The 16354-nt window shown below is 40.5% G+C and overlaps 1 protein-coding gene across 2 annotated transcripts in view; it reads left to right on the top strand.

Moving 5' to 3' along the window:
- The window catches only part of UNC13C (unc-13 homolog C), a 550871-nt gene that overhangs the window by 189210 nt on the left and 345307 nt on the right, over positions 1 to 16354 (top strand). For both annotated transcript variants that reach the window (XM_075530957.1, XM_075530958.1), the window contains 2 exons: positions 8407 to 8634; positions 10491 to 10632. In XM_075530957.1, the coding sequence (XP_075387072.1) occupies positions 8407 to 8634; positions 10491 to 10632 (370 nt within the window). The remainder of the gene's footprint in view (positions 1 to 8406; positions 8635 to 10490; positions 10633 to 16354) is intronic.

Here is a 16354-nt window from a genome sequence, read left to right on the forward strand (position 1 = left end):
TTCATGCATTGAGGGAGTGTTTGAGTAGAGGCCCTAGGTCCTTCCGCCACCTTAATACTTGACCTATAAATATAGACACATAGATCTATTTCCCCATCCTCCTATATATATTTGCATGTACATGTCTTTGTCTAGACCTCCATGAATGCCCTTTGACTCCTAGCTCTTTCCTCCATCTCCCTTGACTTTCCTCCTGCCCTACTACCATGCTTCATCGCCACCTGGGCTAGAGTATACCTCTTCTCTTAGCAACCTTACCCTTGATCATTTCCCACCAGGCCTGCCACTCCCACTTCTCTACCATTTGGGGTCCCATGTTTTTCCCTTGTCCCTGGGTTTGTTAACACCACTTCCTTACCCCCCGTACCCCCCCACCCCAAGTCCCCCCAAAACTGTCGTTCCTGTTGTTTTTCCTCCAGATAGTTCATCCAGCCTGTCCTATTCAGACAGACCTGTGGAGTCACTAACATTCACGAAAACTAGACAGAGGAAAACAAAGCAACAGTATACAACCAGACAACAAAACAACAAAAACAAACCACTGACAAAGAACAGAATAAAAGAGTTCACAAGAGAAAAGCTTGTAGTTAGTTCAGGGATCGTTTGCTGGCCCTTAGGAGCGTTTTCCAGTCCAGTCTGTTGGGGCACCACGCCCTGGCCCCGAAGTCCACTTTCAGCATTCCCTGGGGACCTTGCCACTCCATTCACTTGCTGTTCCACTGCACTCCCCCAGTGATTTGCCTCGGTGTGGTGGGATCAGGTCAGGTGCAATTCCCACACTGTGTCTCCGGTGCTGTCCCCTGTATCGCCCTTAGTCACTGAGGGGCATCATGTCTCATAGTGGGGCCAGCCATGTTGTTCTCTCTGTGGACTGGCTGCTCTACTCAGGAACATCATCATCACGGCCTGGTGGGCCAGGCTGTGCTCCACTCTCTCCTCCTGCCCCTTCATCTGCTCCCGTGTGCTCTGATCAAATATGTCCATCTCCCAGAGCTGCAGAGTCAATGTTGTCCTTTGGAAAAAATTCTTTTCGGGGGAGGGGCAGGAATCCACTTAATTTATGGTGCTGGGGCCAGCCTCCCAGACCTCTCCACCGGTTCCCTCCTCCACACCGGGATATTGCGTTCACACCTTGCGACACTGGGTTGAAGTCTGGTCCCACTTTCCCTGTGGAGATATAAACAATACCCTCCCCTTGGGTGGATTAATGCCCTATGACCCCACTACCCTTTTCTTCCTTGTATTCATCCTTTTGTTTTCCTTTCCCCACCTCCTCCACCATTGTCTACCATGTACATCCCTATCACAGTCCATACATATATATACATCAATTGTATAAAGCACATCTGTACATTCTTTGCCCTAATCATTTTCTTTTTTTTTCTCCTCTTTTCTTTTTTTACATTTTATTAGGGGCTCATACAACTCTTATCACAATCCATACATATACATACATCAATTGTATAAAGCACATCCATACATTCCCTGCCCCAATCATTCTCAGAGCATTTGCTCTCCACTTAAGCCCTTTGCATCAGGTCCTCTTTTTTTCCCCCTCCCTCCCTCCCTCTCCCCCCTCCCTCATGTGCCCTTGGTAATTTATACATCGTTATTTTGTCATATCTTGCCCTATCCGGAGTCTCCCTTCCCCCCCTTCTCTGCCGTCCCTCTCCCAGGGAGGAGGTCACATGTGGATCCTTGTAATCAGTTCCCCATTTCCAACCCACTCACCCTCCACTCTCCCAGCATCGCTCTTCACACCCTTGGTCCTGAAGGTATCATCCACCCTGGATTCCCTGTGCCTCCAGCCCTCATATGCACCAGTGTACAACCCCTGCCCTATCCAGCCCTGCATATGATTTGTTTCTATCTCTGAGCTAGACAAACCTAAAATGAATCATTTCCTTCCCTTCAGATAAAAATTTAAAAGTAGAAATAACGAAGCTGTAGATGTTTCTTAGGACTAAAATATGAAAGGCTTAAATATAACTATCTTTTAACCTGCTCTCCCCAGATTGGAAATTTTGCAGCAAACAGGTTTGTCTGTTGTCTGTCCATACGACAAGTGATTACTTGTACTTACTCCAACATCTAGACCAGAAGTGATGTATTTCAAAGCTAATTTTCCAGCTTTCCTAATTATTATTATACTTTTTAAATATCCAAGAGGCAGTTTTAAGGACAACTTTGGTTCGATAGACATCAAAATAGTTTTCAAGACACTACGGAGAGGAGGCTAACATTTTTAAGATTCCTTTAATTCACCGAACAGGTTCAAGAAGACTTTTAGATCACTTTCAAGTAAGTTCTGCCAGCCTCCCCTGTCCTTTTCCTTTAATAAGTATTACAATTAAAAAGAAATAAACAAACAAGAAAGCTACTGCCATGGAGTCGATGCTGACTCATAATGACCCTATAGGACAGGGTAGATCTGCCTCTGTGAGTTTCTGAAATTTTACAGAAGTAAAAACGTTTGCCTTTCTCCAAGCTACGTCATCTGCATATTACAGGATGTTAATGAGTCTTCCTCCAGGTCTATAGCTGTATTCGTCTTCATATCAACTTCTCAGGTCATTTGCTCAGTATACAAATTGGGGTTGAGAGGTCAGCATTTTTAAAAATCATTTTATTGGGGGCTCGTACAATTCTTATCACAATCCATACATCCATCCATTGTATATCAAGCACCTTTGTATATTTGTTGCCATCATCATTCTCAAAACATTTGCTTTCTACTTGAGCCCTTATATCAGCTCCTCATTTTTCCCCTCCCTCCCTGCTCCCCACTTCCTCATGAACCCTTGATAATTTATAAATTACTACTATTTTGTCATATTTTACACTATCCGACGTCTCTCTTCACCCACTTTTCTGTTGTCTATCCCCGGGGGATAGATCCTTGTAATCAGTTCCCCCTTTCTACCCCACCTTCCCTCTACCCTCCAAGTATCACCACTCTCACCACTGGTCCTGAAGGGGTCATCTTTCCTGGATTCCCTGTGTTTCCAGTTCCTATCTGTACCAGCTTTGTAAGGTAGAATTGGGATCTTAATAGTGAGGGGAGGAAGCTTTTAAGAACTAGAAAAAAGTTGTGTGTTTCATCGTTGCTACCCTGTACTGTACCCTAACTGGCTCGTCTCCTCCCCATGACCCTTCAGTAAGGAGATATCCAGTTGCCTACAGATGGGCTTTGGGTCTCCACTCTGCACTCACCTTCATTTACAATGATATGGTTTTTTGTTCTTTGATGCCTGATACCTGATTCCTTCAACACATCGTGGCCACACAGGCTGGTGTGCAACTTCCATGTGGGCTTTGTTGCTTCTGAGCTGGATGGCTGCTTGTTTATCTTCAAGCCTTTGAGACCCCAGATGCTGTATCTTTTGATAGCCAGAGAAGCCAGCATTTTAAGGATATATTTAATCGCCTGCACATCTCAAGATGATTTTGGGTCACTTTAAACCTTACATGTAACCTTTCAAGCCTCCAGTTTCTTTTTCAGTTAAGCAGTATTCCAGTACTTGAGCTAAAATATCTCTCTTGAGTAGTTGCAGCCATTTAGTTCTGTTGCTGGGTATGTTATTGAGTAGAGTGAAAGAATGCAGTCCTGAAGCTTAACTTTCCCCCTGTTAGGCCATGCGGTCGTCCTTTGTCCTGCCTGATCAAACAACTGTCTCTTAGCCTACATACAGGGTCAACGTGAGTACAGTTTTAAGTGTGATGGAATAATGCCCCTAATTTCTTATGATCCACACATCCTTTGCACAATCAATAAAACATGAGTAAACACCTTTCTGGGATTCTGTTTTTAGCCCAAACCCATCTAACATAAACAAGGCATCTCCCATATCACATCCTCTTTTATCCCAGCTTTTCCTGTCGACGTACTGATGTTTCCGTTTTAAAAATATCATCGGCAGATTTTCACTTGCAGGTGACAAACTATTTTGTTCAATAGTTTCTACTGGGTCACCTTTCTTTGAAGTGGGTATATGTATAGGTGCCTCTCCCAGTCAGTGAACAAGCAGCTCTCTTCTGGATGTCTTGCTCTAGTCAGGTAAATACTTTCAACATTGCATCCATTTGTTGAAACATCTCAGTAGGCATCTCACTCAAACTGAGATTTGTTTGTTCCAATGCCTCTGTACAGCCTTCAGTTCCATTGATCCTTGATCATATGAGACCTCCTGAAATGACTGACTACTGACCAATTATTTGTGGTGCAGTGACTCTGAAATTGATTCCATCATCTTCTTTTGATACTTCCAGTATCATGTAATAAGGTTGCCTATAACACCTGTCGATATTGTAACCTGAGGCTTGGCTTGTTTTTCCTTCACTTTCTTCAGCTTGAGAAATGGTGGCGCTCTTTCCTTGTGGTTTTCTGACTACAGGTCTTTGCCTATTTCCTATAAAACTTCACTTGGTCTTCTTGATCCTTTCTTTGAACTCTTCTGTTCATCTCCTATGATTCATTTTCCATTTATTGTAGCTACTCTCTGCTGAAGTGCAAGTTTCAGAGTCTCTTCAGGCATTCCTCTGGTCTTTTCTTTCTCTCATCCTTTCAATGATTATTTTTCTTTCTTCGTGTATGATGACCACAGCTCCTCCTATGTAGTTATGAGTGAGTGTTTCGTTTGTCCAATCTGTTATTGAGATGGTCTATAAACTCCAGTGGGATATACTCCAGGTTAAAATCTGGCTCTCGCGAACTCAGTTTAACGCTCTTCACCTTGAATATGTCCATTCCACAGTTGGCTCCTGACTTCTTTCTGACTGATGATACTGAATTTCTCCATCGCCTTTTCCAGAAATCGTAGTGAGTTCCACATGCATGACCATCATTTATGTTCCTGAAAAAAAGATATTACCAATGAATAAGCCATTGTCCTTGTAATTTTTTATCAGGTAATCATTGTGCCATTTCTATCCTTGAGGCTATGTTTTCCAGCATTTGGCCCTTTTTTTCTTTCCAAACTTTGGACCTCCAGCTCGGGAAGACCCTGCAATGGTTGAATGATTATCCACTATTTACTTGTTGAAGGATCTGGGGTGGTGCAACGAGTTAAGCATTAGCTTGCTAACCACAAGATCATTGGTTGAACCCCACTAGCTGCTACATGAGAGAGAGAGATGAGGCTGTTTGTCCTCATAAAGATTTGCAGTCTTGGAAACCTTAGGGAACAGTCTTACTCTGTCTTATAAAACCACTCAGAGGTGGGATCGATGAGATGGCCGTGGGTTTGTTTATTTTCTATTGAAAAGGAGCCATGTTTTTAGATAGTCAACTGCTAACTGAAAGGCTGGCCATTCATGAACAGTGGCTAAGTGGTGGTGGAAGACAGATGTGGCAGTTTGCTCTCAGAAGATTACAGTCTTGAAACCTTGTGGCACAGTTGTGATCTGTCCTACAGGGTCACTGTGAGGAAGAATGGATTCAACGGCGCACAATCACATTTACTTGTGTAATATTGGAAATCCTAGAAGGCCACATGAAACAGTGGAAAGATTTGGTTATTGTTTAAGGAAATTCAAGACGATATGAGCACAGTGTGGGAATTGTGCCTGATTTGACCCCACCACACTGAGGCAAAACACTGAACAACGCCACATCAAGGGAGCAGAGCAATGAAGTCCCAGGGAATACCAAAAATAGACTTGGGGCCAGGGCATGGCACCCCATCAGACTCAACCAGAAAACACTCCTAAAGGTCAACAAAGAGACCTAGAAGTATCCACAGGTTTTTCTCCAGACCCCTTGTTGTTGTTTTGTTGTTGTTGTTTTCTTTTGTCACCTTGTTTTGCTATGTCTTGTTTTTTGTGTGTATATTATTGTCTCTTCAGGTCAACTTAGATAACATAGGTGGGATATACTATCTGGAGGAGAAAACAATGGGACCAATGGTTCTGGGGGTAACATGGGAGAGTGGGAGGCAGGGAGAAAGGAAGTGGGTTTTAATAAACCCAGGGGCAAGGGAACAACAAGTGATCAAAAATTAAAGGCAAGGAGGGTGTAGGAGGCTTGATAGGGCTTGATCAAGGACAATGTAACCGAGAGGAATTACTGAAACCAAAATGAAGGCTGGACATGATAGTGGGACAAGAGGAAAGTAAAAAGAGAAAGAGAAGAAGGAACTAGGAGGCAAAGAGCATTTATAGAGGCCTAAATGCAGGCATGCCTTTATGTAAATATATTTATATATTACAATAGGTAAATAGATCTATGTGTATATATTTATATGTTACGTATATGGGGAGCAGAAAGACATTGGGCCTCTACTCAAGTTCTCCTTCAATACAAGAATATTTTGTTCTATTAAACTGGCATTCCATAATGTTCATCTTCCCAACACAATCGCCAAAGACAAAGTGGGTACATAAGCAAATGTGGTGAAGAAAACTGATAGTGCCCTGCTATCAAAAGATATAGCATCTGTGGTCTTAAAAGCGTGAAGATAAACAACCAGCCAAGTAGCAGAAGCAACAAAGCCCACACGGAAGAAGCCACACAAGCCTGTGTGATCACAAGGTATTGATAGGATTAGGTATCAGGCATCAAAGAACAAAAAATCATATCATTGTGAATGAGGGGGAGTGCGGAATAGAGACCCAAAGCCCATCCGTAGGCAACTGGAGCTGGACATCCCTTTACAGAAGGGTCACAGGAAGGAGATGTGCCATTCAGGGCTCAGTGTAGTAATTATGAAACATACAACTTTCCTCTTTAATGCTTTTTCTCCCCTCCCCCTGCCCCACTATCGTGATCCCAATTCTACCTTACAAATCTGGCTAGACCAGAGGATGCACACTGGTACAGATAGGAACTGGGAACACAGGGAATCCAGGACAGATAAACCCATCAGGACCAATAATGAGAGTTGAGATACTAGGAGGGTAAGGAGAAAGTGAGGTAGAAAGGAGGAACCGATCACAGGGATCTAAGTATAAACCCCTCCCTGGGGGATGGACAACCGAAAAGTAAGAGAAGGGAGACATCAGACAGTGTAAGACATGGAAAAATAATAATAATTTATAAATTATCAAGGGTTCATGAGGGAGGGATGGTAGGGGAAGGAGAGGGAAAATGAGATGCTAATACCAAGGGCTCAAGTAGAAAGAAAATGTTTTGAAAATGATGATGTCAACAAATGTACAAATGTGCTTGATACAATGGATGGATGTATGGATTGTGTTAAGAGTTGTATGAACCCCCAATAAAATAATTTTTTTAAAAGGAGAAGACATGAATAAAATATCTGAAATGGTTTGCTAACAGAAAGATTTGGTTTACCCATTTTTAAAATCATTTTTTGGGGGGTCTCATAGAATTCTTATCACAATCCATACATATAGTCATTGTGTCAAGCACAGGTGTACATTTGTTGCCCTCATCAGCTCCTCATTTCTCCCCTCCCTCCCCACTCCTCCTCCATCATGAACCCTTCATAGTTCATAAATTATTATTCTTTTGTCATATCCTACACTGTACACATTTTGGTTTACAAGGATTAAAAACCCAAATGACCATAAAGTTTAAACCAGTTAGATGAAGTAAAACGACAGAGATTAAAGTGTACTCTTGGTGCCAAGTGAGAAGCCCATCTATTCAAAACTATGGGTATGTCTCAGGTGGAAAGTTTATGTCTCAGATTCTTCTCCAGCATTTTAGAAATCCTGCCAGATAGGAGGTCTTTCTTGCTCTCTCCCTTTTTACCTCCCTTCCCCCTTCCCTCTCTCCCTTTTTACTAACAACATAATAATTTTTAATTCAAATAAAAATCTTACATTTGGTTTTGTTAGATGCCATCGACTCTTTTCTGGGTCATAGCTACCTTATATTTCCATATGAAATAATCTATCATATCAGAAAAAACTGTTTTTTAAAATCATATTGGAAACATTTAAACCATTTAATTAAAAAGTCCATCAATAAAAATAATCGGTACTTTGGAGAGACACAAACATTTGAAACACTAATTTCCAAATGCCCTTGGCATTTCTGTCCAATATATTTCTTTATTTTGCTTTTGATTAGACATTGGTAAATGGGAAATCTAATACATTTGATTATGCAGATAACTTGTTATTTGTTTAAATTCCTTTTTGAAAATTCAAAGTAAACTGTACAATTCCTAATTTAGTCCAACAATAGAGGTAAGAAAACTGGGAATCGTGGTGGTCAAATTACTTGCCCAATAACAAAAGGGGTGACTGATATTTTTGCATCTGTAGGGCTGTGACTCATTCCACTTGAACACCAACAAAACAGACACTCATACTCTTCAGAATGCAATCATTCATTCAATGACAGTGTCTCTCTTTTTCTCCATCCCTTGAACCATCAAAAAGTAACTGCATATCAGTTTCCATTACCAATGTTGTTTGTTTGTTTGTTTTTCATTGTAGGAGCAGCCGAAAAGAGTTCTAAGCATGGTGCTGAAGACAAGACGCAGACCATTATTATGGCCATGAAAGAGAGGATGAAGATCAGGGAGAAAAACAGGCCAGAAGTGTTTGAAGTCATTCAGGAAATGTTTCAGATTTCTAAAGAGGATTTTGTGCAATACACCAAAGCAGCCAAACAGAGTGTGCTAGATGGGACATCTAAGTGGTCAGCCAAAATAACTATTACAGGTAAAACAATGTTTTTAAAAGTCTTCTTCAAATATCCAATATCACATTGAGATGTTTATCTGCCTTAATTCAATTAATACTAATCAATTATAGGCAAAATAAAAAGGAAATATTTTCAATTTTGGTAATGTAATACCAGAACTCTTTTAAATTATTTTTTTTAATTTTCTTTTTGGTGCCAGAAGTCTTATTGGTACTTCCAAATTCTACACTGTATACCAGATAATTGCAATGATTTCAGGCAGTGTTTCGTTCAAATCAAAAGTTCTTCCAGAGGGAAAAGATTTTTCTTTTTAATTACCGTATATACTGGAATATAAGCCAACCTGAGTTTAAGCTGGGGTACCTAATTATTACCTGGGAAACCAGAAAAACTGATTGACTTGCGTATAAGCCTAGGGTGGAAAATGCAGAAGCTATTAGTGAGTTTCAATAATCAAAACAAATGAAAATAAAATTACTAAAACTTGAGACCATCAATGGGGTAATGTATTTAAATATTTATATTAAATAAAAACCATGAATAAAAGGACAAGTCATTTAACATTAGTGAACCAGCACAGTAAGTGGAGAATAGGTTCAACAAAAACAATAAGGTATCAACAATGATACCTTAAGATTACTATTCCCTGAGCTCAATCAGCAACCAAGCTAAAATGTAGTTAAAATCCTTCAAAACTGGATTCCTCATCATCATCCGTATCCCAATGCAGAGCTTCAGCTGGTGTGAGGTCATCATAGATGCTGTCCTCACTGAGATCGCCGTCATCACCATCACTGCTGTCATTTTCATACAAAGCGCAGTCTTCACTGCCAGCCATAGCATTACTAATACTACATTTCTGGAAGGCACGTCACACCATGTCTTCTGGAATGTCTTCCCATGCATCTCGAACCCACTTTGCTATTAACTCTATGTCAGGCTTCATGAGATTTCCTCCTTTTGTTAGTCGGGCTTGACCAGATGACATCCATTCATGCCACATCCTTCGCACACCGTCTTTAAAAGGCTTATTCAAATATACATGTCACAGGACGGCTCTGATTGGTTAGATGTGAATAAACAAACATTCAAAGCCCTGCAGTGTCAGCGGAACTTTGAATGAACAGCGGAGAAACGGCAATCACCCACGAGATAATGGGCATTTGTCCTGTTACCTCAGGGATGGGGGGTAGCAAGATGTTACACCTCACTGGGGTACCACTGACCCGTGTATAAGCCAAAACCCAGTTTTTCTGCACATATTTTGTGCTGAAAAAACTCGGCTTATACACAAGTATATATGCTATATTGAAAGCAAGCTCATAAATTAGTACATAAGGAATTCATAAACAAATTTTAAGTCACAGAAGATTTTTGCTTGCTGTATTTGGATCTCAATTCATCTATCCATGCATACATTATTATATGTATGAATATATGGCTACTCTATATATCTATATATACAAATGCCTCTGTGTATAAGCATAGCTAATGTTTGTTAAGGACAGGAGCAAATGTTCATCAAGGTTAGTGTATTCTTTCTTTTATTAAAAAAAATTAAGGCCTATTGGATAGCTCTGGTGGCAGTTCAAACCCACCAGTCACTCGACCAGAGAAACTTGAGGCCATCAGCTTCTGTGAAGACTTACAACCTTGGACATCCTGAGGAGCAGTTAGATTTTGTCTGGCGGAGTCAGGTTGTAACTCAAAATCAACTCAATGGTAGGCAGTTGGGTGCTTAGTTGGCCTTGAGAATAAAAGCAAGGAGGATGCAGCTTCAAGCCAAGAAGGCATCCACATAGAAAAATGTGTTTTCAGACGCACATAGATCTTTTGTGTTCTCATTCTGTTATCTTGGTCTTGTTTGTTCCAGTGGTTTCTGCCCAAGGCTTACAGGCAAAAGACAAAACCGGGACAAGTGACCCCTACGTTACAGTCCAAGTTGGGAAGAACAAAAGAAGGACCAAAACAATTTTTGGAAACTTAAATCCAGTATGGGATGAGAAGTTTTATTTGTGAGTATAGCATGTAAAACTAGTACAGATACTGAAATAATTGAGTAAGTTAAAGAAGGCGGACAAAGCATAGGGATAACAATTGTCTCTTTATTTTAAAATCTCTTGGGCCCGCTTAGTACCTTGCTAAAAAGCATGATTTATTCCTCCTCTTTGAAAGCAAGTGCATAAAAATACATTGTTCCCCTTCACAAAGGAAGAGTGCTAAGATGACTTTGCTCTCGGCTTTGAATGATTCAACACAGGTAGAACTTGAAAGACTTGATTTGGCAATAAGTTGTCATCTGCAGATGTAGGTTTAAAGACAATAAAAAGAATCTGGCCACTACAGGATCCATAGCTTTGGGGCAGGACCACAGCTGAAAGGGATGATAATGTCTGTGACCTTTCCGTTGCTATTGGCTCGGTAAACCTCTCACAGCTGGCACTCAACAGCAAGAGATCGCTCCCCTGTAAGAGTTCCTTTTGTTTCCAGAGCTCCTTGTCCTTGGAGAGATAAAATGATGTGGACTTACTGTTTGGCACACCTAAATGGAGTAGGTTTAAAGACAGTTCTTTTTACTTCTGGTCTCTGATGACGTACACATGGGTTTTTTCTTAATATGCACAGTAAACAAATCCAGCATATACAGCTTGCTTGAGAATGTGGACAACGGTAATAGGAATTACTGGAGTCTCTGGTTATTGTTATTGTTGTTCTTGTATGTTTGTTTTTTTCTATATCTCCTGTAAAATGAATATTAAATCGTTTTTAGAAAGCAGGTTGTAAGCAAATAGCAGAAGGAAGTGTGTAAAGGGGTAAAGAATTTAGATGGGTTCTCCCTTTAGATCGATTGGGAAGACAACCCAAATATCCCTGGGCCCCTTTGTTACGGAAGAGCAGAAGTCACTCCATAGTCACAAATTCAGAATCCAAATTAGGTCAGGTAAATTAAGAAAGCTGGACAAGGGCTGCGGGGGGGAGGGAGAGGACAAAGGAAATCTATAGATCAGGAGACTCTCAGACAAGAGACTTCTGTTGCTATACAATCATGCAGATTCTGCACAGCTGGTAATTCCAATGTCTCAGGAGTAGCCGAAATGTGAAGTGTTTAAATGACTGTGAGTTTTCAACATGTTCTATGATTTTTGTACAATTTTGGTTTGTTCGTATTTGGGTGTATCTCAGAGGTGTTATGTCATCAGAGGTCACCCTCATAAAATTGTGGTAGCTGTTTATATGTGTATGAAACCCAAGGCTGATGAACCTACAGTGACAGCAAATCAAATAAGGGCTTCAGGGGTGGGAGTGGGGTGTACTGTGGGGCAGGGGTGGGAGTAAAAGGGAGGTGATGTCATAGAACCCAGGAAGATAAAGAATGTTTGGGGACTGATTGTAGTAGCAATTGTACAGTTCTACTCGATGTGACTGAACTGTGGAATGATATGACGTAAGTATTAACCCCCAATTAGTAAAGTTTTTAAAAATTTTGAAAATGACTTTGTGAGGCAAAATTAGCACAAGAGAAGGAATCTAGATATTTAAAAGTATATAATTCGGTAGGGTTTTCTTTTTCCAGACCATTTTATTAGGAGTTAATCCAGACATCATGCCACTCCATAGTTCACACACTCATATCAAGTACAATTGCTACCAACATCAGTCAATGTGTTAGGTTTTGATATATGGATACTCCTATCCAATCACCAAAACTAAGGGATAGACCCATCACCCCCAAGGGGTTCCTTGTACGATCCCTCCCACGTCCCCATTTCGAGGCAATCAGTCAGATAGCCAATGCTACAGAATAACTGTTTTGTTTTTTCAATTTTAAAATGTACATAAAAGGAATCATGCACTACATGTTCTTTTGTCTGCTTCTATTCACTGAGGATAGTAATTACTTTGAAAAGTGTTCATGCTATCGTTTATGAATACCACAGAAGGTACCCCCATTGGTCAACGTTTAGGTCGTTTCTCATCTCTGAGTATTAAAAACAAAATTCTTCACAAGAGTTGTGTTCACATTTTTATACGATCTCTGGTTTTATTTCTTTGGGGCAGTTACATAGCATTTCTGGATAAAACACTCACTGCCATCGCGTTAATTCGGACTCATAAGGACTCTGGAGGACAGAGCAGAGCCATGCCTGCCGGACTCACTTTTGCTTTTATTTTATCCACTGCCATTGCCAAAGTAACCATCCCCACACACTCGTCTTTGCCCCTAAGGTCAGCGTCTGAGTCTCAGGCCAACATGGAATTACATTTAGATTGGTGAAGCTGAGAAATACCACCACCCACAACTATGAGGCCCTTTCCAAATGGAAAGGCTCTGCTGGGGAGAGCGGAGTGCAGATGGGGAGAGGCCAAAGGGGCCCATCAAAGTGGGACGTAAACAATTGTCAAGGACACAATGGCTGTGGCAGCAGGAACTGAGCCTGGAGGCAGAAACTGCTGCATGTATTCCATCCAAGGTTACAAAGGGTCTGAGAAAGCCGCTTTTTACCCAGCTGCGAGGGATTAAGAAAGCCAAAGGCAGAGGTAACCCAGAGAACTCCAGTTGAAAATGGGGCCAGACAAAGGCAGAGTAAATCAATCCAAACGACTGGCAAGAAGTCAGAAACCTGAGGCCAATCGTTGATAATTAAGTAAAAGGGTTACAGTGGAAAACAAGAGGATGAATAAAAACTGAGAGGTTTGAACTGACTTTATGTTGTAAAGGAAAAGAGGTTGTCATTTGTGAATACCTGGATTTTAGAAATGTGTGTTGTCTTTCTGGCGGGTGGGGAGGGCATTGCTTATTTGTTATGTGTAAGTAGAAGATATGGACGTGTACCTTTTGGGCCAGATCTACTGAAGGGTGAATTAAATTTTACTGGGAAACCTGCAGGTGGTTGTTTCCATACAGTAACCTTCTCTGAAGAGTAGGTAAGGGCACTCAGATGGGGCTGTGCTTATAAAACTCAGCTGTGAACCTCAAGGTCAGCAGTTGCCCCAGCTAAAGAAAGTGTTGGAAAGTTGCTAACGCATGCCCTGGTGGTGAGGCCTGCTTGTTTGCGTATATTTCTTTGGCATAAAAGCTGGCTGGCTACATGGACCTACCTGGCCAGGGATAGAGCATCTCTGGGTAGACTTCCATTGTGTCCTTCAGCGCCAAAACAACACGTAGAGGACTTGCTTGGATGACTTCTGTTCATCCATTTGGATGGCTTCTAGGCGCCAGGGGATACCAACATGTCAAGACTCCCCCGTTCAAATCCTTCATCCCTGATGGTGCCTGATGGCCCTGAGGGTTAAGCATTCGCGGCTAACCTGTGTGGTTAAACTTAAGGTCAGTGTTTCCCCAACTGCTTGGAGGGGAAAGGGGTGGAAATGGGGCTGTCTGCTCCTATTAAAAATGTACAGTCTCGGGAATTTTATATAGGGTTGCTATGGGTCAAATCAACGTGAGGGCTGTGTTTTCTATATGTTACAGTGAGCCCAGGCTCTTATGCAAAAAATATGATGTGTATAGAACCATACAGATTAGGTATTGGTGCTTGTGGTCTAATGGTCTCCTTACTATCTAGAAATGGGTGCAAGCTATGAGTAGCAAGTGGTTTGGGAGTGTTGTCTTACAGTGGCCTTTTTCCAGTTGTGAATAAATAAAAACTCACTGTGATCAAGTTTATTCTGGTCCACAACGACCCAATAGAACAGGATTCAACAATCCCCTTGGGTTTGCAAAACTAATCTGTAACTGCCCAAGGAGTAGAAAGCATGGTCTTTCTCCAGGCTGATCTGTTAGGGTAGCTGTAAGGCAAAATCTGCTTGGAAACAGTGTTTTGCTTTTGCTAAGCCACCCCCCCTCCCCTCAATGGTGATTGTTCTGGAATTACTGTCCGGATAATCTATCTAGAAGTCTTTAATGGGGTGCTGTGAGTCAGAAGTCGGGAGAGACTTGGGAGAAAGATGGGGCTTTCTTCTGCTGTAAAGAGTTCTAGACTCAGAAGCTCGCATGGCAGTTCTATCCTGCCCTAAAGGGTCATTCTGAGTTGGCATCAACTACAGGGCAGTGAATGAGAGTCAGAATTGACTCGGTGGTTGTGTTTTGCTGTTATTTTATGGTATGATATAGTTTTTTTTAACATTATAATGAATTGCACTTCTTGAACTTTGGAAGATAAAATCTTGTACTCCTATTTCTGGAATAAACCCTATTTGTTTTAACCTTTATACATATTTTTGAATTCAGTGTCTGAAAACTTATGTTTATAATTTTGGCATCTAATTTGGAATTAATTCAACAGCAGTGGGTTTACATTTTCAGTTTTCTTATTTTTTTCTAGCTTGATATTAAGGTAACATGGTTATAGAACGAGTTGAAAATTATTTTCAATTATTGAAAGACTTGTGGGGGACTGATATTATTTTCTAAACTGTTTTGAAGAATTCACTAGTGAATCCATTTGGGCCTGCAATTTCTTTGTTGGGAAAAAATCAACTTCTTTCTACATGCATACCTCTCAAAGCATTTTGCCTTTTAATGTAATTTATGCATGTCATGTAAGAGTGATAGATTTTATTTTAAAAGTTAATATTTTATTAGGCTTTTAATAGGTGGGGAAATTAGTGATTGTAGCGATACCCCTTCTTTTTTCTGCTCTAGGAAATGTAGTTTTGTGTGGGGGTATTGTCTTTCCTAGTGAGAGATTGATTGCCAATCTATTTCTTTTTTTTAATTTACCTTGCATGCAAATAGTTGTCTTATATCCTTCAGTCAGAGCTACAGTAATTCAGTACTTTTAGAATTAATAAATCATTTTATTGGGGGCTCTGACAGCTCTTAGAACAATCCATACATCGATCATGTCAAGCGCATTTGTACATATGTTGCCATCATCATTTTCAAAGCATTTTCTTTCTACTTGAGCCCTTTGTATCAGCTCCTCTTTTTTCCCTCCCTCCCTCACCCACTCTTGTGGACACTTGATAAAATAGAAATGATTATTTTCACATCTCCCTTCACCCATGTTTCTGTGTTCATCCCTCTGCAAGGTGGGGGTGGCAGGTAATATGCAGATCATTGTAATCTGTTCCGTTTTTTTCCCCCTTCTCCCCCCAAGTACTTTCTTTTCTAACATCGGCATTATTTGCTATAATTTTCCCCTCAGTACTATTTTATCAGCAACCCATACATATTAATTTATTTTTTATTTAGAATTTTTCTAATTTCCTTTTAATAGCTTTTTTGAACTGTAGTTTTAGAAATCTCCATTTCTACATGAAGAAACAAGATGTCTATTCATTTCCAATTTAATTACGTTTCAATTAGAGTATACTTTATTTGCTTAGAATTCTTTTAAATTTATTGAGACTTCTTGTGTACCAGAATATGGTCTATTTTGGTAAAAGTGTTATAGCTACTAACACAGAATTTGTTTTTTTGTGTTGGCATATCCTATAAAAGTCAATAAGATCAAATTGATTACTACTGGTCAGATCTTCTATTAAAACAAAAACCCCACTGCCATTGACTCTGTTTCCCTACTGCTGCTCTGTCTCCTTGTTTCATAAATTATTGCGGGAGGTCCACTGAAACATACAACTAACTGGATTTTCCTATTTTTCCTTATGCTTCTTCAAGCTCTGCCAATTCATTTATTAGAAACATAAACATTTAGTCTGATTAGGTATCTTGACAAACTGTCCCTTTATCATTATGACTTTCTTTTATCTCTGGTCTGAAATTTTTGTCTC

This window comes from Tenrec ecaudatus, chromosome 14 (genome assembly GCF_050624435.1).
Source record: "Tenrec ecaudatus isolate mTenEca1 chromosome 14, mTenEca1.hap1, whole genome shotgun sequence".
NCBI classification, from domain to species: Eukaryota; Metazoa; Chordata; class Mammalia; order Afrosoricida; family Tenrecidae; genus Tenrec; species Tenrec ecaudatus.